This window comes from Echinops telfairi, unplaced genomic scaffold, assembly GCF_000313985.2.
Source record: "Echinops telfairi isolate 266 unplaced genomic scaffold, ASM31398v2 ScPeMD7_7400;HRSCAF=8409, whole genome shotgun sequence".
In the NCBI taxonomy this organism is placed as follows: Eukaryota; Metazoa; Chordata; class Mammalia; order Afrosoricida; family Tenrecidae; genus Echinops; species Echinops telfairi.
In genome coordinates, this window is record NW_022111300.1 from 14,433,397 (window position 1) to 14,458,051 (window position 24,655).

General features: G+C 43.0%; 1 protein-coding gene across 3 annotated transcripts in view; it reads right to left on the minus strand.

The window, feature by feature from the left end:
- Positions 1–238: 238 nt before the first annotated feature.
- Positions 239–24,655, minus strand: part of CDH2 (cadherin 2) — a 126,315-nt gene continuing 101,898 nt past the window's right edge. For all 3 annotated transcript variants that reach the window (XM_045296122.1, XM_045296120.1, XM_045296121.1), the window contains exons 14-15: positions 11,086–11,250; positions 239–1,681 (exon numbers count right to left, since the gene is read on the minus strand). In XM_045296122.1, the coding sequence (XP_045152057.1) occupies positions 1,475–1,681; positions 11,086–11,250 (372 nt within the window). In that variant the 3' untranslated portion in view covers positions 239–1,474. The remainder of the gene's footprint in view (positions 1,682–11,085; positions 11,251–24,655) is intronic.

Here is a 24,655-nt window from a genome sequence, read left to right on the forward strand (position 1 = left end):
ATGCCACCGGGACAGTCGATTCTGCCTTACTTGATGTGTTTCTTCTATGATGAACAGGAGATCCCGCCCGATTCTCTGCTACTCACTGTCCACAGCTGTCACGCCAAGGCTTTCACTGTTGAATAGTGCAAGAACAAATGCATATTTCTGTACTGTTATTCTCAATGAAAATCCAGGACTTGGGATTTCTACACCATCCAAAGCAGTAGAAAAGAAAAAGTTCAAACCAGTCACCAGATCCAAAATTAGCATTTTATTCAGAACGCTGGGGTCAGAGGTGCGTCATTTATATTCTGGTACACAATACAGAGGCAAAGCTGTTGTCAGAAGTCTCTCCCGTTTAAAAGTTTGCTTTTTTTCTTTTTCCTCCTCCTCCTCCTCCTTTTTTTTTTTAACACACAGTAGTGCTACCAGTGTCAGGCCACCCCTCGCTTTTCTTTTCTCTCACACTTTTTTTTTGTTTTTGTATTTTTTTTGTTTTTGGTACAAATTATGTAAAACATTTGTGCTAAGAACTTTTCTCCCTCCCCAAACAGAAAAAAAATTAAAAATTAAAAAAAATTAAAAATTAAAAATTGAGTATTCTAACTACAGTTCAACAATTGAATCAAATGTCACTTTGTTTTGTAAATACTTTATCCATAACGAAAGATATAAACATGCAAAAAACCTGAATCCATAGTCCAAATAATACATACACATGTTCTGAAGTTTCTGTACTTCTCCATAGACTATGCCAATAAAACATTATGTACACACACCATTTTTACAGTGAAGTGGAAAAAATACAGGAAATAAAAAAGTGTACATGTATTAAGACCAAAATGTGTCTAACATTCTAGTTTATGAAAAAATTCAATTTTGCTACAAATTGATGATATGAAAACTCCCTTTATTTGCAACTGGCTGCTTAAATTTTAAGATTTTAGTGGGGAAAAAACAAAAACAAAACCAACTCTAAAGTCTAAAACTAAAAGTAATGTACATCTTCCAATCTCATGGCCTCATCCCCCACGGTAATAAAATCGCTCCATGAGTTTTTCGTTTTGTTTGTTTCATTCTGTATTTTAATAAAAGCAAATGCAATGTAACAAAAGCATGTTGAAGCATATCATGGTTTAACTTACTGCTCTCACCACAAAATATTTTGTCTTTTACTTATCATTTCAGAAATCAGTACCATTAAAGCCTTAAACATAAAACTAATTCCAATCTGAAAAAGGTACAAAAAGGCACATAAAATCCCAGTGCTTCTGTACTGTAAAATTCAAGTGTAACTGAGCTCAGTGTTTTTCCAAACAGTATTGGATCACTGATATTCCCTCTGAGCCCAAATTGGTTTGCAGCCTATGCCAAAGCCTCCAGCAAGCACTGTGCTAGTAGACTACAAAGTTAAAGCCTAGCTTCTGTATGCTTTTTGGGAATATCAGTTGAAATGTTTGTACTTGTCCAAAAACCAAGTTCACCCTGAAGTTCAGTCATCACCTCCGCCATACATGTCAGCGAGTTTCTTGAACCGCGGCCCCCAGTCGTTCAGGTAATCATAGTCCTGTTCACCACCACTACTTGAGGAGTTGAGGGAGCTCAAGGACCCAGCAGTGGAGCCACTGCCTTCATAGTCAAAGACTAAGAGGGAGTCATATGGTGGAGCAGTGGGATCGTTGTCAGCAGCTTTCAGGCCCTGAAAACCGGGAAGAAAACAGGAATTTAATGAAAGCTACACAAAACAGTTTCACAACATAAAAATTCGATTGATTGTGATGTTTGAAAGTCAGACAAGTGCATGCATCTTTCTTCTGCAAAGACACAACTTTAAGGAGTCACGTTTAGTGAGGCCAAAGCATATAGTGAACTGAAAAAGCTGCCATCGAATTCATTCCAACATCGAGTGACCTCTAAGACAGAGTCAAACTGCCCCTGCTGGTTTTTGAGGTTGCAAATCTTTACGGAAGCAGACGGCCTCATCACATCTGTCTCCCACTGAGCACTGAGGAGTTTCCAAAGGCTGCCTTGCAGTTAGCAGCTCAACTCAGAACCCACTAGGCAGCCTGTGCTTCTTGGGCATGTGATCTTATACTCTAGTATATTACCTGCCTTCCGGTCGGTTCTGACCCAGAGTGGCCCTATGCACAGCAGAAGGAAACAGTGTCCTGTCATATTGGAGGGGGTGGTGGTGGTGATTGAGATATGTTTGACAGGCGGTGAAAATGAATGGGCAAACATGAAGCTGAGAAGGCAGCTTAAATAGCATAACCCATTGAATTTGATCCCCAGTTATTATTTTTAAAGAATTTTATTTTTATTGATTTTAATGGAGGTATGTATCTTTGCTTGGTTGGTGTTTTGTCTTGATTGCATCTGCTTGGTCTATCTGTATAAGACAGGCACGAGAAGCAAGCACAAGGAGAAAGCAACAGGACTGATGGTTTTGAGGGTCTTAGGGGGGGAAGAGGTGGGGGAAGGATGCAGTGAGCAATCAAGGTCATGGATAGAGGAACAACTATGGATCGAAAATCAACAGAGCTGAACAAATCAAATCAGCTGATTTCTAATCCACCCAGCATGGCCTTCTTCTCCAGGGACTAGTTCCTCCTCCTATGCTTCCAGCCCCCGAGACAAAGCCACAGCATCCCTGCCTCCACCGGGGCCTGAGGCTGCTCCTCCCTCTGCGGTACCTGCTCGCTCCTTCGGTAGTCCATGACCACTCACATTCTCCACCAAAAGAAACGATACAGCATTAAAGAAGAGCGATGAGCCCGTGAGGCACCTCATGACATGGGTCGCGTTAGAAGGGATTAGATTGAAATTAGTCACTCACAAAGGGGCAGGTTTTGTAGGACACCAATTTATAAAACCATCAAGAAAAGGTTTTCACCTTAAACAACAGCACCAACAACGTTGATGGGACTCAGGGAAGGGAGGGAAGAGGAAGACAGAGGGGTCGGGACTCAGAGAGCACAGCATCGAACTGCCACTTTGTATTTCTGAGGCTGTAATAGATCCTTTCTTTTAACTGCTTCAACATTTTGCTGGCCTATTCTTAGATTCCGACTGGGGTTCTCAAAGAGACTATCTTCCACTCTTCGTCTTGCTTTCTCTCAAGCACGTCCTTGACTTCTTGGTCAGCTGGGTGACTTGTTGGGCTGCTAACCCCCAGCTCAGCAGCTTGACACCATCAGCCCAGGAAGACAAAGCTTTTCACTCCCTTGACAGTGACAGTCCTGGGAGCCCACAGGGGAGTTCTCGCCTGTCCTATGAGGTCATGCTGAGTTGGGCTGGCCTTGCTGGCAGTGAGTTTTGGTGGATTTTTAAAAATTATTCCTTTAACAAAAGCAGTGCAGGCTTATAAAGCCCACTAGAGATCACTGTGCTGTGCTAGAGCATCTCAGGTGGGCTTCAGGTTTCGTAATTACAAAAAAAGGCAAAACCCACTGAACTTTTCAAGACTTCTGAAGTAAACCATCCTTCCAGGCAGGAGGTTAAAGCCTCTAAGTCTCTTCCACTTGGACAGGGCTGAGCTTCATCCAACAATAAAATATAACTCTGTGAAAATGACATTATATAAGTTCTTGGTAATTTTTCAGCTGTTCGAAAAAGGTCATTGTCAAGAGAAACGGATAGCAACCGTGTGTGAAACAGCAAGGTGGCTGGGTTAAGAATTCTCCTTTCCCCCAATGGAAAAAGCAGAATTCTTCTTCCCGGGAGGGCCTGATTCATTAGCTGTGGATTCCACCTCCCGTGATGGGTAACGCACACTGCTGTCCAACTGACACGCCGTCTGTGCTTCTTTCTTCCCCCCAAAGCTTGACCGACTCTCGGAAAAGCAGGCGCTTGATTCATTTTTCCTGCAGAGGCAGATCTTGAACTCTGGAGACATGTGAACTGACTTCTCTAGTTTTAGTCTCCTCTGCAAAGGCAGCTCTGGCTGAATTCGTGCTGAGCTAACATTTATAGACATCTGATCTTGTGCTTTATATGCTTTTATAAGATCCATCAAATCTCAAATTCTTCAGTGAGGGAACAGATAAGAGCTATAAGAGGAAAGAGGTTCTATTGATTTTCTTAAATTCACTGCTTTCTGTAACCTCGGTGACACTGTCTGTTTGAGGCCTCATTATTTCCTGCCTGGACCACAGCCAACGCCTCCTTCTTGGGTCTTCCTATCCCCAGTACTATTCCTGCCTCTGTCCTAAACAGACTCCGATTGGTGACTTTCTCAAACACTATTTGACATCACTCCCCGGGTAAGATCTTCTGATTGCTCTTCATCACCTGAAATAGTGTTTTGCAAACACTGGAGGGGTTCCCATGGGGATATGGAAGATGGGTTTCAATTGATGTACACATAGTTGGAAAAAAATCCCCCTTTAAAATTAAATAAAAAATCGATTACCTAATCATAGCCTTAATCTGAGCAGAATTAGCTCTTATGACATGGCCCTGTTCAGCGCCCGAAGTGATTGGTGAAAATGGGGTGCCAGTGCAAAGTATGGTGAAGAAAGCAGATGGTGCCCAACTATCAGAAAGAATAGCATCCGAGGGTCTTAAAAAACAAGCATCCATCTAAATGAGGTGTCAGCTAAGTGCACACCATCCCTACGTGGATCCCAAAATTATAAATAATAATAACCATACCTGGAAGAGGAAACAGTATTAGACCTAAAATTTGAATACCTTTTTTATGCAGAGGCTATGGATCACAGTGAAAGCCCACAATCCATTTGCAGGGTCCTCCTTGCTGATTAAGCCTCAAGTGAATCCCATGGACCACTATGGACCAGTGATGGGAAGGGCCTTGTATCAGACAGAGTACACTGCAGGGGGATGACTGCACTTGTAGTTAGATCAAAACGTGACACCCTGTCATGTGATTTCCTCTCGAGCTAATGTATCATTGCTCCAGCTTTTAATAGTTTCTACTTTGTTTTTGATCCAGGTTTTTCTGTTTCATTCTATCATTGTTGTTGGTACATTTGTTTGAGTTTGCTTGAATTTTGTATGTTTTTCTGTATATGAGACCCAGGATAGGTAAACCTATGGAGATAACAAATGGATGAATAGTTCCACATGTCAGAGGAAATGAGAGCTAACAACGAGTACAAGGATGAACTATCCTAGAATTGATAGTAGTGATGGCTTCACAACTATTAGGAATGTGATTGGATTATTGAAATGTAAGATATGTGGATTGTTGTTGGTGAAACTGCTAAAAATTCAATAAACCTCTTGATTAAAAAATTATTACCAATGTAAACAATAATTATAGAATATGTGGTCAGATGTAGAAAAAAACAAAAATAAAACTAGGCGGCATTACTCAAATGCCTGCTATTTGGGAAACCTATGGGATAAAGTCAAAATTCCTTAGGAGAGGATTTGGTAAACAACCTGGCCCACTTCTCCCATCTTAGCTTTCCTCAGCCCCAGCAAGCACAATTATTGGCCACTGCCCAGATAAACTGGCCACTGGGTGGCGCAAAAGGACCTACCCGGTGTTAACCCAAAGTTAAGCGTTGGTCTGCTAACACCAAAGTCAGTGGTTCAAACTCACCAGCCACTTCCTGGAAGAAAGCTGAGGTTATCTCCTCCCCCCACCCACCTGATAACAATTGCCGCCCTGGAAACTTTGTACCTAACTGTGATGAGTTGGAATCAACCTGCTGGCAGTGGGTTCAGGGAGTGGCACAAAGGGTCAAGCACCGAGCTGCTACAATCCCTCCAGGGGACCCTCAGAAGACAGGCCTATGACCTGCTTCTGAGAGGTCCCAGCCTTGAAAATCCCATGAGGCAATTCTACTCTGCAGGCAGGGCTTCCCATGAGTTGGAACTGACTTGATAGCAACCAGCGCAATGCCACCCCAAAGTTCCTGTGATGCCAGTCTTTTCCCATCACTTCCTTTTAGTTGAAATGTGATGAATTCCCTTTCTTCTCAGAGCTCCCCAGTATACTTTTTCAACTGATTAGCAGCAGCCATCTAGCCACCCTTTAAAGCCAATCATCACTTCCAATGCCTGGGGGTTTCCAAGCAAGACTGCGAGTAATCCCTGACTTGCGTGATACAGAGGGGCTTGCTCTCTACTTCTACTACCCTGATTAGATTGCATTCGATTCTGACATCCTTCTGCAAACGTTGTTTTGTCTTCACTGCATCCAGCAAGCGGCATAGATTTGAGACATGATGAACACTGTACAATTTTGAAGCTAAGTCTTGGACTTGACTTTTTGCACTTAATTTCTCCACTTTAGCAACCTCTTTTAGCAGAAGCTAACATCTAGGAGGAAATAAAAGAATACTATATTTTCTTTATAGCATTTTCCTGTGGCTGATAAAGTCCCTTCACTTCTTGGCAATCTATTTTACGTATAGCAACTTCTTGGAAGGAGAGGATTTTAATGGCTTTATTTATAATTAGGGGTCAGTAGTCAGCATTTACTCCTAAAAGATGACTTACTTATAATGATAATTAAAACCTTAGTAATAATAAAGAGCCTTTACTATGTGTCCTCAATGACCACTCTAAAGGGATCAATTCATTTTATCTCGAATCTTTAGAAGGAGGTTTATTATCCTTCTTTTTACAAATAAGGAAACTAGGTCCAAGAGGCTAAATAACTTATCATAGGTCATTAGGCTGTTAGGTGAGGAAGCTAGATTTGAACTCAAATACATGCTCAACCCCTATAAGTATGAATAGAAATTTCTTTTTAAAGACTAGAGATTAAATTCAACCAACTGGACCAAAAAAGCATACTTTTAAACTTTAGTTCAAACAACTTATTATAAAAGAACCTTCCATACATTTTAACTGATTTTAATCAAAAGAAGGTCTTTCCAAAGGAGTATGCATTTGGGTTTTGTTCTTCTATGCTAAAGACATACATAGGATTAATAAAGTTATTGGAGATATGCTAATACCTACTGTTGGGCTGAGATTAAAAATTTGTTTCAAGTTTTCACTGTTTGAAGGTAATATTTAAGATCCTCAAAATAGAATAAAACTCTACAGGTGAAACTGCAAAGAAAATGGTTGACTTATTTTACTCCAACCACTAGCCTGAAAGGATATAAAGTTATAATTTTTAAGATTCAAGGTGGCATCCATGCACTATTTAAGTAAACAAAGTAGAAAAGGTTCTCATGAACTTACCTGTTCCTTACATCTATAAAAACACTTGTTACAATCACTACATTCTTCTTCTTTTGGAACCTTTGTATTCAAGAGTTAAATCAATTAAGTCTTGGCGATAAATACATGTGTGCACTTTAAATGGGTTTACAGAATGTACCTGCATTCTTTCAGAGTATTTTTTAAGCGATTATGTGTATCTACTTTTACTTGTCCAGTTAGAGGAAGTTAGTGAACAAATGTTATAGTGTGTCTTAGATGGTGAGATCAGTGGCTTAGATTTTTTCACAGCTTGCATTCCTTGAATTTTTCCTATAGGAGTTGTGACCACTTGCAAAGAACTGTCTCTCACTTCCTTGAAACCCTCTGAACAAGTGTGCTCTGTGACCCGTTCGGCCCCTGGACTTTCTTCCAGTGTCTAACTGGATTACCCTGTATCTATCCCTGCTTTTATTCTTGTTTCTCTGTCTTGCAATCAGATTTCCCTATCTGACGATCACATTCCATTTCATGAAGTCAGGACTCAGGTTTTGGTGATGAGTCTCAAAATGGAGTCTTTCACCCATTCACTTACTCCCCAAGCCATCGTGTCCCACCCACAATGAAGCTCCAGGGAGATAGGCCTCTTCCACTGGACCGCAGAACGGCGTAGGGAGGCAGAATGGAACCTTGGGGTGACTGTTGTGAAGGGATTAGGTATTATAAAGGCACTTGAGCTGTGAGTACAGTAGCACAACCCACTGAAGGGAAACTGTGTGCAAGGCCCTTTGGGGGAGTCATGGAAGGAAATCAGATGTAGATTGAGGGGCTGGGGATCATCCAGACAAAAAGAACAACATACAAGTGGGCACCAACACACACTGACCAGCAACGCCTGCCTCACTAGGGAGGGTGCCAGCTGAGCAGGGACACCTGGCACATAAACTATATGCTGGAATTTTTACATTTTTCAGATCATATGTGCAACAAAGTAGGGGACATAAACCAAGACAATCTATATGTCTAATTATTTTTCTTATCTACATATTTCTGGCAGTTATCTTACACACAGCAGACATGATCCTAAACTAAGCTCAAGATGTTTCCAAAATAATTCACTTTTAAGGTCTGTAGATAGCCCTCAAATTATGAATCAATTCCATTCTAGAAGGTAACTTGCAAGTCGGTTGTTTGCAATCAAGTTGGTCATGACAGTAATCACACATTTCCTATGCCACCTGTTAGCCTGTGAACCTGGGCACTCCTCAGGAGAAGGCGTTCTATACGGAAATTCCTACTGCAGCTCTCTCCACTGTAACATTGAAAGGAGTGGGCAACTAAATCTTACTAATGTGCTCTTCTTCTCTATCTGCTGAAGAGAACGCAAAATGATTCTGTGAAGCACAATGCAATCACCGACTGTGCACAATCACAAGCAGACTCACAGTGAAAATAACCGCTCAGAACACAAACGCAGAACGCCGGAGAGCGTCATCTCCTAAAGGCAATTAGCGCCGATGAGATGAGAAACTTCAGAGCGTGGTTCTTCTGAACAGTAATCGATGCAAAAATGCTCATATCCTACACACCTGTCATGGTACGAAGGTTCCTTGATATAACAAAACCTAAGAGCTAGGCTATATGTACTTAGCTCAGGTCACAAGGATAACCAAGCACTCAGCCCCGTCCTGGAGAGAACTCACATGCTCCAGTGTGAGAGGACCAGTGACAGCTACACCCCAGGTGGTGGCTATGGCAGAGGACGTATGACATGTTGAGAAGCAACTCAGAAGGATCGTCTTTGTAATGCTTGCCAAAAGTTATGAAGGGGGGTTGCACAGGGAAGGGAATGTTTGAGCTGAATCCTAAGGGCTCAGGGGGATGCTCCAGGTGGTCAAGAAGACAAGGGCATAAGTTACTGCATGTTCAGAAGTGTGATGACTCCGAAGAAATACAAGTACCCTGTTTCCCCGGAAGTAAGACATCCCCCCAAAATAAGACCTACTTACAGTTTTGCCTCTCGCTGAAATGTAAGGCATCCCCCCACCCCTCCCTCCAAGCTACTGTAACTCTGGACTCTGGACCGTAGCGGCGGTGCCGCTGTGCAAGCTCAGTTGGCCACAGCGCAGATGGAGCAGACAGGAAGTGTGAGTTCTCTTTTAATAAAACAATGAAACAATAAACCATAAATGTGTACCACATTCTTCTTCATGGAAAAATACGACAGCCCATAAAAATAAGACCTAGCGCATCTTTGGGAGCAAAAATTAATATAAGACACTGTCTTGTTTTGGGAGAAACAGGGTAGTTCATTGGAGCTACAGACCAGGAAATGGATGTGTTTGGGGAAGAGGCAGAAATTACATTATGAAAGGCCTTATCAATGATGCTTAGGAATTTGAGCGTTATCATTGAGAAAAGAAAGAGGATCAGGCTGGAATACCAAGTCATACCAATGTTGAGAGGGGCAGGCAGACACAGTAAGTATTTGCTGAATTCCCCAGAAGCCAGAATTCTCAGTTAAAAACAACAACAACAAAATGCGACACTAACATTGAAAAGGTTCACTGCATTTCATAGACAACAGCCAAATAAGAATAACTCAGTAATTTATCAGTGACAAAAGATACATTAGCAGGATGGTCACCAGACATTCTTACATATTCTAAGAGATCTGGCCAGGTGAGTAAATATCAGCAAATTCCCTTAATCAGGATTATACATAAATCTCACTGCCACGGAGTCAATGTTGTATCACAGCGACCTCCTCTGGGTTTCAGAGACTGCGAGTCAGTTCATAGTCCACAGAGGATTAACGGGCTTTTGCTTATTAATTTTGCTTTTTGTCTTCCATCTCCTTTTGCTAGAACATAAATTATTACCTATTCAATACATGTGCTCAGAGAGCAAGCAACATATATTTAAGGAATGGACAGTAGTGTATAGTTGTTAGAGAGACAGGTAGGTATACCAATTTCGTTTGAAAACTTTTTCTACCATCTTTAAGTGCATCTAAAGAGCTAAGGCAGGGTGGTTGTTTGTACCTATTCTATCACTATTTGAAGGCAACCTAAGAATACGAAGAGTCTTATCAGCACATGTCTGATGATCAATCGTCCACTTTGAAATGCAGTGGAACCGATTCTGGTCTTGGAGATATTTGAGAGGCAGGCTATGGCCAGAGAACAGGAGTCCTGCCACCTCATCACAATCAATATTAACATGCACCACGTTGTGATACGTAGAACAAAACATTCACAAGTGAAAGGACAGCAAGACTATACTCATGATCAAGAGAAGCCGCACACATCATATTGCTGCAAACCTTGCACATTCCGTGTAGCAGTGGAACTCTTGGTCAGTGATGAATACAAAAGAACGCCCTAATAATCGTGACAGGGAAAATCGTATCTGTTATATTCAACAGAGAATTTGCCTCCTCTTACAGAGCTCTTAAAACTCTTCAACTAGACAAGTATTTAAATCACTTACATAATATTTAATTTAGCTGCTCTGCCAACTAATCTCATTTGATGGGACTCTCTAGTCGTCTGGTAGGCACTGAATTCTCACATGTGTGAGACTCAAAGAGCACCGTGTGAGGAAATGAAAACGGACCATGATTACCTTTATCAGGGAATGGTAAGCGGAATTAGAATTCACTAGTGATTTTGTTAGCTTATTACTTGTCATCTAAGGGGAAGACATCATCCTTGGAGTGACTAATAGACAGTAGATGATGAATGCAGTTTTACTAGTGCAGAACATTGACTGATAGAGCTCTTTTTGGTTCATCAGAGCAATTAAACGTGTTCTTTTTAACGGAAGCCACGTTTGCTTTCCCACAAAGGTAAGCTTTAGAGATGTGTGCATTTTAAGCACCCCTTTAGCTATATTGTAAAGAACTGAGGTCGACAGCTTCTGACAGCATTGAAGAAAAACCTGACAACCCCCCTTTAAAGGGTGTCCTCTTTTTACCTCGTTAATGAAGTCCCCGATGTCCCCAGGGTGAGGGGCTGCGGACCTGACAGGGTACTGGGGCTCGGCATGGATGGGCCTCTCGTCCAGTCGGCGGATTCCAACAGGCTTGATGGCGTCAGGTTCCACCGTGTCCGGCTGTTGGAGCTGGCTTAAGTCATAGTCCTGCGGAAAAACAAAGAACAAAATAAATCCCACTGAACTTTTAAGGACTATTAGAGGGGAACCAAGAGGCAAAACCCTAACTTCAGTTTGTAAGCACACACCCAACATGCAAAGGGATGAGTCAAACATCACACGGTAGAAACATTGCCACTAGGGTTTTTGCGTGTTATGATTAAATATTTCTTCCATGCAGTTCCTTCTTTTGTGGTTTTTTCACTTTGGCAGTCTGTGCTCCATCTGCAGTACACTTCCTTGTCATTTCCCAAAGGGAAGGGCAGCGAGTCTAAGCCCTGACTTGAAAATCCCAGACTCCATGCCATTGACTTGATTCTGAATTCTGCCTCCCAGTCACCTTACTGGGCAGAGCAGAACTGCCCCTGTGGGTTTCGGGGACTGTAGATCTTTACGGACGTGGCAAGCCTCAGCTTTCTTGTGGTGGTCTCGAACTGCTGTCCTTATAGTTAGCCATGAAGTAATGATACCCACACAAATGTCTTTAATATTTAAAAGCAAACCAACAAAGGATGAGAGTGCTTTTTCCTTTTCCCTAAAGGACCGCGCTGTTTATTCCCAGGACTGTGGGTTTCAAAGACCTCTTTGAAACTTCGTGCCCTTCCTGGGTCTGGAGCAGGAGTCAGCAAGAAGGCTCAGTCTGATCTGGGGCCTATTTTTCTCCAAGAATGACTCTGCATTTTTTTTTTTTGACTCTGCACTTTTAAGAGGTTATAAAAGACCACAATAAAAGGAGAGGATGCCACAGAGACTCTGGATACGTGGCCCAGAAAACCTAAGATACCGACTGTCTGGTCCTTTAAAGAGTTTGCCGATCCCTGGTAGGCCCGTTAGCCCTAGAAGATGCTGGATTCTCCTCCAAGGGAGTTGCACGGGGAGGCCTTGGACAAAAGCCTGTGTGCTTTCAGGGACGTGGCATAGAACTTGGGAGAAAGACAACGACGGCTCTGTGCACAGGTCGGACCCTCTGAATTAGTTTCAGCACTCGCTCCAGCCAGCTGAACGGGAGCGCATAAAGACTCAGACTATCGCGTGGGACTGCATCACAACTTCAGGTTTGAGTGAATTCTCTGTAGTTTTCACATCTCTACATTCTAGTGACATAACATGCCATTTTCTCAGCTTGCCCCAAACTCTGCAGTTTCACGCCGACACGTATAGGAGGCACAGCTTTTGTGCGCTCCTCTCAGTTCAGGCTCCTCTCTGCCTGGTACTGCCTACAATGGTTTCCAGCATCAACACCACGGGCGGTCTGACTGAGGGACCAACAGAACACTTACACCACGTCCGGGAAATGTTCTGGGTGCCTCTCCATTCACTCATTCAGTCTTCTGAACAGCAATGCTGAGTTTTAAATATTACCATCCTGACTGAAGAAAACTGAGGCTCAAATGTCCCAGATCTACCAAGGGACAGAAACTTCTACGCCTGCAGGAATCCAACGTCTGGTTCTTTCACATTCTTCCATGAAAGCGAGTCAAGTCTGAGTTGTTGTGTGATGTCAAGTCAATTTCCTTGCACAGTGACTCTGTCTGACACTGCCCCATTGCCAGGTTTTTTCTCCTGCCATGTAGCTTGTGGTTCAAACTGCTGACTTGTTGGCCAGTAGCCCAGCATTTTAACCACTGGCATCCCAGGACTCTTCAGATCTGAATTACCAAGTTGGATCCAAGGAGTAGCTAACCAGATAGATGGGTGTCAAGGGGCAGCACTGGGAGGAGTAACTAAAAAGGCACAGGGTGTGGGGGGGGAGGCCACTGCCTTCATGGAAGACCTACTGTGCACCAGATGCCACCGTAGGCTCTTGCTTTCGCACTAATACTTTCTAAGAAATCTGTGAAGAACGGGTTGAATTGTGTCTCGCCCCAAAAAACACGTTTGGGTTCCACCTCCTGATACCTGTGAACAGACCTTTTAAGGAAAGGGGATCTTTGCAAGTGTCATTAGATTTCAGGCTGCGATCATCCTGAATGTCAGGTGGGTCCTCTATCTAAGGACTCGCGTCCCTGTGAGGAGGAATAGTGCTCACAGAGGCCCAGACGCAGAGTGGAGGGACTGATGCGAAGAAGGAGGCAATGTCTGGAGCGATGGGTCTGCACACCGACGAGTGACAAGCCAAACCCACAGCGGAGGGAGGTCTGCGGCGATCCGCCCACGGCCTACAGAAGGACTCGATCCTGAGGGGTCTCCTTTTGTTATTAGTGAATTTAGCTCCGTTCACTTTTAGTGTGAATGTTATTGTGAAGCTTTACTGAGCAGGCCATCTGGTTTACATCCGACAATCCACACACAGTCTGTTCCAGCTCACCCACTGCAATCCCCTCCTTGGACCATCACTTGCCCACGTCCTCCCGGAAGTCCCTGGGCTCATTTATGCCTTCTCCTTGCCTAACGCTGAACTTTGGTTTTGGGTAAATGCTGCCCTTTTGCTCGGAAATGGCTGATTATTCTGCCATGTGGATGAACTCAGTTTCATACTTGAAGGGTGACAATGGGACAGAGCCTTAAGAATTTCACTAGTCTATCTATACGATGGGGCACCTCCCTGGTCTCTTTTATGACTTTAAGTTTTGTTCCAATTTTTCTCCTACTCTATCTACGACATTCTAATGTGATCTTTTCAGAGAGTTGGCAATTACATCTGAGTACCATCTAGTTCTACACTCAGAATTGTGGAGACTAAGTTTCGTTGTCCATTTGTCCACTGGACTAATTTTTCCCCATGTGTTTTTATTTTGGGGAGGAAGGAACCCAGTCACCACTCACCAAAGGAGGAGGCTGAACATTGATTGTCCTTGCGAATTGATGCCAATTAACTTCACTGTACCCTAAGATCCAGGCCCCTGGACCCCAATTCCCAGAGACTTATTCCCTGAAGCCGTGTGGTTCTATCTAAGGGGTTTTCAAAACCCTGTATGCTCCACAACATTCATGGCGATATTTGCAGCAAAGGTAAATAAACAAACATACAAAATTCTGTCATCGAGTCGATTCTGATCCACAACAACCCTGTAAGACAGGTGAGCAGAACCGCCCTTGTGGGTTTCGAAGGCTCTACTTCTTCACTTCGCAGAAGCAGAAAGTCTCATCTCGCTCACTCACTCACTCACACACTCACACTTACACACTCACTCTCATTCACACTCACACATACCACTCTCACTCACCCACAGTCACTCACTCACACACATACTCACACACTCACTCACTCTCATTCACACTCACACTCACTCATTCTTTCACACACTCACTCTCTCACTCTCACACACTCACTCTCATACTCACATACTCATTCTCACTCTCACATGCTCACTCACTCACTCACTCACTCACTGACTCACTCACTCACTCACTCACTGCCATGGAGTTGATGCCAGCTCACCGCAGTCCCACAGAACAGGACAGAACGCCCTCTCCGAGTTTCTGAGACTAGACCCCTTTGCAGGTGTAGGAAGCCCATGTTTCTCCTGTGGGGCAGCCTCATGTGTAAGCTGCTCGGCCGCCAGAGCGCCTTCCAAAGCAAACATCCAGATATCCTCTGCCTGGCAAACTTGATTTCATATTCTGTCTTCCCAAACTGTGATAAAATGATTCCTGATGTTTTAAATACCAAGTCTATCATACTTTGCGGTGACAACCTGAGGAAATGAATACAATAATGACTTTAGAGGAACTAACACACTTGAAGAGGTTGAAAAAGGAATCCAAGGTCACATAGGTAGTGTCTAATTATGATGAGAATCAAGACCAGGTATGTCGGGCTTCTAAGCGCTGGAGCTAAAATGTAACTCTAAGCTTGTGGAGCCCGTCTAATCCTGAGAGCGCTCACCGAGAGCAGTTTCTAACCAAGAGGCCAACTAGGGCAACACGGGAAGGGGTCGAAGTCGCGAGAGGGGCAAGCTCCTCATCTCAGGGGTAAACAGTGGGCGATGAAAGAAGGGGGGCAGGTGCAAAAACAGTGGGACACCCCAGACTGTGATATAACTGTGGTGTATCCCAAGGCTCATGGAAGGAAAACCAGCTTTGGTTTTGAACCTTGAACAATCCACAGGCTAGGGAGAAAGGACCATTTTGGGAGAAACTATTGTATCTTTCCCAGAATAAAGTACATCATATAATACACACAAAGCTGAAGAAGCACTGGTGGTGGGGTAAGAAAAGCACTGGTTTGCTAACTGCAAGGTCAGCAGTTCAAACCCACCAGCCCCTCTGAGGGTGAAAGATGAGGCTGTCTTCTCCATAAAGAATTAGTTTCAGAAACTCTATATAACACTGTTGCCCTGATGTGAAATCAATTCAATGGTAGTGGTGGTGGGTACAAAGCCAGAGTGCACACATCTTGCCTGAATGTTCTCTGCTTTCAATTTTATAAGATTTATAATTGAGGTTATTTATCAACTATCTTAAAGGTATAATGTGATGTAACAGATGTGAAGGCCTTTCAAACGTTAAATTGCTTTGTAAAGTAAAAAAGAAGTCTTTATTTAGAGAATTTTGAATGCTTCCACACTGGGAAGGACGGTTTTCCAGGGTATAAACTTAATTAACTACCAAGCATAATATAATGATATTAACCGTGAATAAGTATGTGTTCAACAATTACTGAAGCTTCTCTGTAGCTAGGGAAAAATAGATGGTAAGTACACTTTTGACAGTTAATAAAAAATCTACCCCGAGGGTGAAAATACTTTATTAGAAGTCTGAATTGCATGAACATAGGTCATTGGACCTTATGTCTTTTACTTGGTGCAATAGTCCTTGATGAATTTATGTGATAGTGCAGGGTGACAGTTATATGAATATTAAGGGAATTCCTTTGGTATTTCCAGAGTTAGTCATGTGGTTGGTTCAGGCTAGTCCTTACCTGTGAGAACTTCCCTGGCCTGGCTTCCTGTACCACTCAAACTGGGACCACCGGTTGCAAACTTAGATGCACTTTGTTGGACTAACAGTGTTTAAAGATGGTGTCTACATCTCCAGCTTCCAGTGTTTACACATTTGGATATTGCACCTGAAATTCAGAGGATTTGGGGGATGGGGGGAAAGAGCCTACATTCTGACATAACACTTGTCTGCAGCTGGTGGCAGCTGCCGACCTTGGAGAAGGATTACATCTACACTTGGCCTGTTTCCCTTACTAGTGTATCTCGCTGCCACCCAGCCCATTTCAACTCAAAGTGAGACTATCGGACCCAGTAGAACTGCCACCTGGGGTCTCTGAGACTGTGACTCTTTATGGAAGTAGAAAGCCTCATCGTTATCTGTGCGGAATTGCTGGTGGTTTTGAACTTGCTCTTAGAAACCCAACAAGTAACCACTATGTCATCAGGACTCCTTTGTTAATGTATGGACAACATATTTCTAACACCACATATTAATGTACAGCCTTTCCCTGCTGCATTCGATAGTCATTTCTTCCATAAATATGTCAGGTCCATAGAATGTTCTCCTTAAAAGAAACAGTATTAAATGAATTTTCAACAATGACATTCTTATCAAATGTCCAAAAGAATGAGTAACTCAAGAAGAGTTGAGTTGGATCACACTATACTGCAGAGCGCCGATACAAGGCTACAGTCTAGGGAACCCACAGGGCGTCACTATGAGTCAGCATCGACTCGATGGCCAGGAGTTTGGTTTATTATTTTAGACTCGATAGTAATACTTGACAAGGGAATGCAGAGGAAGGGCCCCCAGAGCCATCAACGGAGGGTCACCAGTATGGTAAGATCCCAATCTGGTAGAAATGTGTCTCAGTCCTCAGGTGTGATGGCATCTACAGAGAGTAAAGAGGCAATCACCCCCACTCCCACCCCATTCCAATCTACAGAAAGCTACAAACTGGGTCACAAAACTTTAGAGTTTCTTTGTGCTGGTTCCCCATCATCTGCTCCAAACATAGGCTAAAACTGTCGGACTCTGGTGGCTGGTGAGGCAGGGTGCCCTTGCCCTTGGGTCACAGGGAACTCGCTTTCCGTTGACGTCCATCTGTGCTGTATGACAGAGGTCCTGGCCGGAGGGTCCAATTTTAGGTCTTTTGGTAAGTGCTCAGCCTATGAAGACCTTCTAAATTATACATATTTTAAGTCCCATAATGCTCTGCTTAAACACAAATTACAACATGCAGAATGAGAATTATATAGAGAATTACAGAGACTGAAAGCATTTTCAAGGTCATTAGGTTCATGGCTTTATTTCTTGCAGATTATAAACAAGCAACCCAACAGGGAATCATTATTAGGTTCCTAAAATTCTCTGAATTAAAAACAACAACAACAACAAAAAACCTTTATGAATCTGTTTGTCAACAGTGTTAAATGCCTAAGAGTAATTAACTTTCAAATGGAGGCCAGGGAGAATTTATTTTAACTAATATCTGTACTGTATGTTACTTGGCATAGACCATTAGAAGTAGGCATGGAATTAAGCTTTTAAGAATATTAGCATTGCAAGTTACTGACACATTTTTTGTATCTGTGATTCAAAATGTCTTCAAAGTGATACAATTCTGTAGTTAGTCCCAAGTTTAAGTCAGCAGCTAAAACTCTGGTTCCACCTCTTCTTGTTAAATTTCACTGACTTGCAATGATTCATAATTGCTTCAGAAAATGATACCACGAATCTACCGTAGGGCATTTGGTTATTATACTTAAATAAAATAAAATGCTGCATCAGTAGAAACTGAAGTTCTAGAATCCCAGGGAAAACTTTCGGAAGGTTACATTGCAGGTAGCATCTATAAAACTGCAGTCAATACCTTTCAAGGGCCCATTTATAGTTCCCTAGGTATTACGAAGTGCCTGGTCCACGGTACTGTTGGATTAAGTGTTGGGTCGAGAACCTCAAGGTAGGCAGTTCAAACCCATTATCAGCTCCACAGGAAAAAGATGAGACTATCTATTTCCATGTAGATTTAGTCTGGGAAACCCTATGGGGGCGTTCTCCCCTGCCATCAGGGGTTGCTCTGATCAGATCCACAGTGGAGCATGTTTGGGGTTTACTTAGTGCCAGATGTGGCTTTAGCTATGAATATGAATGAGGAAAACCAACATTTATCTGGTTTCCATTATCTGTCGGGGTTCTATGAGGTGCTTTCTGATGTGATAGCGCTTATAATTAAAGCCCAAACCCTTTCAAGCGGCTGCTATTTCCTCAATCTATTAACTACGGTGGCCTGGAGAGGTTCATGATTACCCCAGGTTGCTGACTCAGCTAAGCAGTAGCAAAGGCATCAAAAACAGAGCACACTCGAGAGACTGATTCCTTCTGCCATATCACATGCCAGTAAAGAGAGTCCTGGAGTCGTTTGCAGAGGGAGAAAATGTCAAGGGTGCTAGAAGTGAGAGTTCAAGGTGACTGTGCTAATTAGACATTGAGATCTAGCACTCTAAATAGGATAGAAGAGGTTCATTGGTGTGTGTATTTTTAAAGCGATCCTCCCTGCGGCTTGGTCTATGAAGGAGTCTTCAATTAAGTCCAGGAAGGGTGAGTCACACTGGGGCACTCCAAGTTCATGGTCCTTTATCAGCCTCTGCTAGTTAGAAGCTGGGATGAAACACAATGTCGAGTTTTGCTATCTCTAAGGGTGGGTAAGTGGAACACAGTCCATTTATAGAAGCGACAGCAAGTGACTTCACAATTCCCTCACAGATAAGGTAAATGCATTAAAAATCTTCAAAAACAAAGTGTTAGAAATAATACAAATATTTAAGAGTGTGGACAAAATTCAGAAGGAAAGAAATATTTTGGGGGGGAAAAAAGCTGACTGGCAGAAGCAAGAAACTCTTCAGACAGACACAAAAGGAAAGGAAGGTGGAATAGAACATTGCTATCGTTCCCTCTATAGCTCCTGGCATTAAAATAATTGAATAAAATAGTGATAAGATTTCAACACATTACCATACAGCTGCTGACAAGTAAGTCAAATACCCTTGCAAGCTTTATGTAAATTACATTACGACCTGATTTTCCTTCTCAGAGAACTACAGTTATGAGGGTAACTATCTACACAGGCAAAATGATGTGGAAAGCTAAGTAGATTCTTTAGATTATTGAAGTCCCCCAAAACAAAAGATAATGCTAAAAGCTTTTCCACTTGGAATGATAAACCTAATGGAGATAAAATAGCCTGGGAAGTTAAAACACACAGATAAATAGCCTTTGTTCTCTATGTCTGTATGCATTGTAATCTCATTGGATAACTAGCTAGCTTTCCACTCCTCACTGTTAATAAGGCACACAGTTACTGTTTCTGCTTCCATGGTCTACTGGCAATACAATCCGGTCGCAACTTCTTACCAATGCCACTACCTGTTTTTCAGAATCACGGGGCCTTGAAGGTTCACGCTTTGGTAAGAAGTAATGGTTCTGCTTCAGGGACGGGGTCTGCTGAAATTTTATCACCAGCACTTATTTCCTGTCATACAATGTCTGGCGTATTCTTGGATAAATGCAGTGCATGCAATTCAATTAGATTTGATTCCGAAAAGAAAACCTTTCGAAGGGCCTCTTGGTGCATAGACTTCTCAGTGACCCCATAGTGCTTTTAGTCTAATGCTTTCTAAAGGTACGCATTTAAAAACAACACCGAAAATATTGCCCCACATAAGAAAAGTAAGGAGCATTAGCTGTGAAAGAGGTGTTGCAGGAAGCAGTGACGATACCACGCACTGGGCCTTTAGCATCTAGCAGAGAGACAGGGCTTCCGTGATGCTTTTTCTCCAGAAATCTGAAACCTTTCTCTGAATATTTACAATTTCCTATCTCTGTCACACAGTGCAAGCTATCACTGTGTAAAGATGAGCGCTTATCTTAACTCTTTGAAGTACTGTCTTGCAAGACAGGTGTCCCCCATCTAGATGTCTCCAGGTCCATGTTCGGACTGAGCTACAACTTCTCTGCACGCAAAGTAAAACTGTCACCGTGAAAAAGAGGGACTGCTTCAACACGACCCAGTAGCCTATCTCAGAGGAAATCTGTAAGTTGATAGTTAAAAGCTCGACAACAGTTGGTTCGCACTCTAGTGACAGACGTGGACACCCTTAGGTGTCCCTGTCTGTGCCACATTGTTCTGGCATAGACCACTGAAGGGACTTCGTCAATAGAAATGAATTTAACAAAAACTCAACTTGCTGCCATCGAGTCAATTCTGACTCACCATGACTCTACCGGGCAGAGGAGACAGACCTTCCCCGGTGTTTCCAGAACCTGATATCTTCACGGGAATGTAGAAAGCCTCACCTGTCTCCTGTGGAGTGGCTGGTGGTTTCGAACTGCTAACTTTGAAGTTAGCAGCCCAACAGGTAACCCACTATGCCACCAGGGCTCTAAATTCATCAGACATAAACTAAAAACCACACAGAGAGCATAGTATTGTGATTGAAAATGATGAGTTTTGAGACTATAGAATGCTGATTCCATTCTTGACTCCCATATCTTAGCAATATGATATTGGTTTGATTATCTATATTTCCTTTGCTAACTTTAAGGTGATCCAATCTTTTGTTTCAAAAGAGCTGCCGATAACTTTACTAATGAATTGCAGGTTGACAAACTTTGTAAGAATCACAGAGCAAATCTTTGGGACTTTGTGGACCCTCCATACAGTCTTTGTGACCATGTCCAATTTTGAGGCTGCAGTGGGAAAGCAGTTACAGACCCTAACTGAACAATGGGCATAGCTCTGTTCCAATCACACGTGATTTACACAGAAACAGGTTCATGTGGTCAGCGGGTCTATGATGGCTAGTGTCTTAACCCCAACCTCATCCCATACTTGACATTCAAATCCTTTTCAGTTCTTTTTGGCATATTGACAACAGTTTGTGCCCCTCTAACTAACTAAAGTAAGCTTACAATGAGCCAGGAAAAGTAAATAATAAATGTTCACTTGCAGGAAATGACAGGAATAACAAGAAAGCCATCTTGTGTTAATCAAGTCCAAAATATTTTCTAACCAGCAGGGCCTGGGTACTAGCTCACTCTGGTGAGGCTATCAGATAAGCGCTGGACTGCTAACTTCAAGATGTGTGGTTCAGACCTACCAGCCATTCCTTGGGAGAAAGTAAGGCTATCTGATCCCGTAAAGAATTACAACCTCAGAAACCCAACGTAGGGTCATGAGTCGGAACTCTATAGCAATGGTTGACTGACTGATTCCGAATGAATGTTGGCTAGACATCCACCAATATGCATCATCTGGCCATAAATATTTTGAGAACAGCATATGAAAATGTGTTAAATCAATCCCTGGTGGAACTTCAATGACATCCGTGTCTCTCTCTTCCAATACGAATACATCCTATCATTTGCAGGTGAGCATAAATACATGAGGAACGTGGGAGCATTATTAGTAGAGCGTGACTTAGCCCCAAACAAAAACTGTTGAAAGTGGTCTCCATATGATGTCCACCTGTCGGTTTGCTCATGAAGCAGAACGATTTTGTAGACAATTATTGCAGAGACTCAGAGCTCTCATGGTTATCATGCAGCTTCATCCCCCCCTGAGTCAGATGGTTGGGCTTGCTTGTCCACATTGAGGTTGGTTCCAGAGACTGGTGTGAGATCCACAGAGACTTCCTGGCTAAAGGGATCTCTTGATTTAGCCTACTCTCTGGATTGGTCTCTTGTGGCTTTCTTGCTACCTGTACACCTTCCCTCTCTGCCTGGGCATCCTGCCTGGATTTTAGTTCCTGTTATCCAGATTGAGTGGTTAGATCCCCCAACCCCCTTTTTAACTGTCTCAGGTTGCTTCTCCAGATTCTAACCTCAGTAATATGAAAATGTGCTCAATTTTTCAAGCCATGCTTGACCAGTTAATTGAGTCTTACACTTTGCCTGCTCTATAGCTAGATAACCAGTGGTTGTTTAATAAGCTGTGGGTGAGTGCCCACCTTCATTGGTTTTCAGCAAGAATACCTGCCTGCTATTGACCAGTAAGACTAAGCCAAACATCGTATGCACACCAGGATAGTAGATAAGAGCTTGTACTCTAGAAACACATGACTCTGGGATGGAGTATTACAGTACTACTAGTGTTATCTCACACATAGGGTTATACACGATGCATGAGTTAAGCATGCAGCAGAGTGCCTGACAGAGGGCAAGTGTGGGTCAATGCTTGCATTTAGAAGAGCTATCCTTTTTTGAAAACACTGGAAATCTCAGTAAGTGAAAATGAGATTGTGTGGGGTCTACTGGTTCACACTGCTGCCAGCCACAAGGTTGGGGGTTCTAAACCACCACCCTGGACGAGGTATTCTCCTTATGTAAAGATTATCAGTCTTAAAAGCCCTAAGGAGGCATTCTAATCAGGCCTGTAAGGTCATGATAAGTAAGATTTGATTCTATGGCAATGAACTATTTTGGTTTAGATATTATTCTAGGCAGAGTTGCAAACAAGGGGGATGATTCAGGAAGAGGGTCCAGTGAAGGTCAGCATTTGTTCTAGGAGGCTTACCAGGAGCCAAGTGACCTAGATATTGGAATAAAAATTTGAATGTGACAAGTAGGTTATGTGTTTGGCCACTAATCACACAATCAGTAGTTGAGCCCACCAGCCATTCTCCTCTGTAGGAGAATATGGTAAAGCCTCAGAAACCCGCAGCAACGATTCTGCTCTGTCCAGAGTGTTGTGTGAAGTCGGACTTGCCTTGATTGACATAGGAAGCATTTTGGGGGTTGTTTTCTGACCTACACTCACTGACCTAAAGGACAGGACCAGAGCCGGACACACCATCTCTCAAAAGATGTCGACCCAGGATGTTGCATCAGAATACACAGGAGGGACAGCTGACTCGGGCCAGGACCCTCAGGAAGAAAAAGGATGAATCTTAATGGTTAAGTAGAATCAGGCAGGTGAGGACTCTGGGCGAAGTCACCGGGCATGTGCCAGTCTGGGTATTTTAGAGAAACAAATCCACAGAAACTCACGTGTAAGACAGAGTTTTTTATAAAGGTTAAGGGAGCATCAAGAAAACATCCCAACCCAGTGCTGCCCAAGCGCACAAGTTCAACCCATATGTCCAACACCAATCCACAAAGTCCTCCTCCATCTCACAAAACAGACGCAATGACGCCGACTGCAGGAGGAAAGCCAAGTCAGTGAACATGTAAACATCTCAGTACTGGCAGGGTCTCCACATGGCTGCTCTAGCACCCAGGGCTGCATCGGGGTAGGTCCATGTGGCTTCTCCTCAGGGATGGTGAGTCTTGCCAGCTAAAGCATGGAACTGGCTAAGGCAGCTGCACCCTGGTCTGACCATAAGAAAGCAAGAGACCCGGAACTCGAAAGGTGAGGAGCATCAAGCCATTTATCCCTCTGCCCTTCAATTAACCCCACATGTGTTTATCGGCCAGGTTGGCACAATAAACTAAGTACCCCAATCCACCCCTTGCCAACCTGGCACCTGTAGATAATTCTTTATCTTCACAATTGAAATTAACACCTACACCTTAATCCTATAATCCTGTGAATATATTCCCCCACCTATGAAAGTTTGTAAGCCAACCACTTCATGCCTTTATCCCCCCAATTTTGAGTATCCAATTTATATACTGCCCATTTACATCACCCAGTTCTCTGAGAAGAGAATCATATTTTTCGACATGAAGAGTCTTCATTCCAGTTGGAACCTTGTGAAGTCTGCGTCCATAAGCAAAGTCAAATCCGGACAGGCCATCCATAAAGTCAGCAACAATATGCACCAGTTCACATGCTCAAAAATCTCCATCTGGTCGGGTTCTGGTCAACCCAATGTGGGCTGACAGGGTGTCCATTAAACCATGGTCTCTCACCAATATTCAACAAGCCTAGCTCCCTTGTGCTAGGTCATGAACTTTAGACTAGTCACCCCGCTCTCATCTTCTCCTTTTCCCCCCTGTAAATCAAGTTCACAGGTGTCAGTGGCCAAACTCAACCTGTCTTTTTATTGCTGCATTTCTCCCACTTCCACTCAGCAAGGAGATCCACATGGTCACTAGCAAGCATTTCAGCCTGCTCTCGGGCTCCCTTTAACATTCAGTCCCAGAGAGGAGTTTTCTTCATGGTTCCGGATTTTTTCCAGCTTCTGACAAAGACTACTGGTTGCGGAGTACTCCAAAGCACTGGGTGGGGCATATATTTTCAGAACTTTCTTTGCCTGTGTGTCTTAAACCCATCTAAAGATCACATTTTAATGGCTGAAAGCAAGTGGACTTACAAACTTTCTATTTTCATATTTCCCATGTTTTCCTCAGAAAACAACTGAGCAAAGTGTGGCTCTATCTGACCTCTGTTACACAAAGAAAAACTTCCATGAGGGAGAGGTCAAACAAACATCTACTCTCCATCTTATGATTTGTTTCTCCAGTACCCCACTCCCAAGGTACCAAAATGTGTTAGTCTGGGTACTTT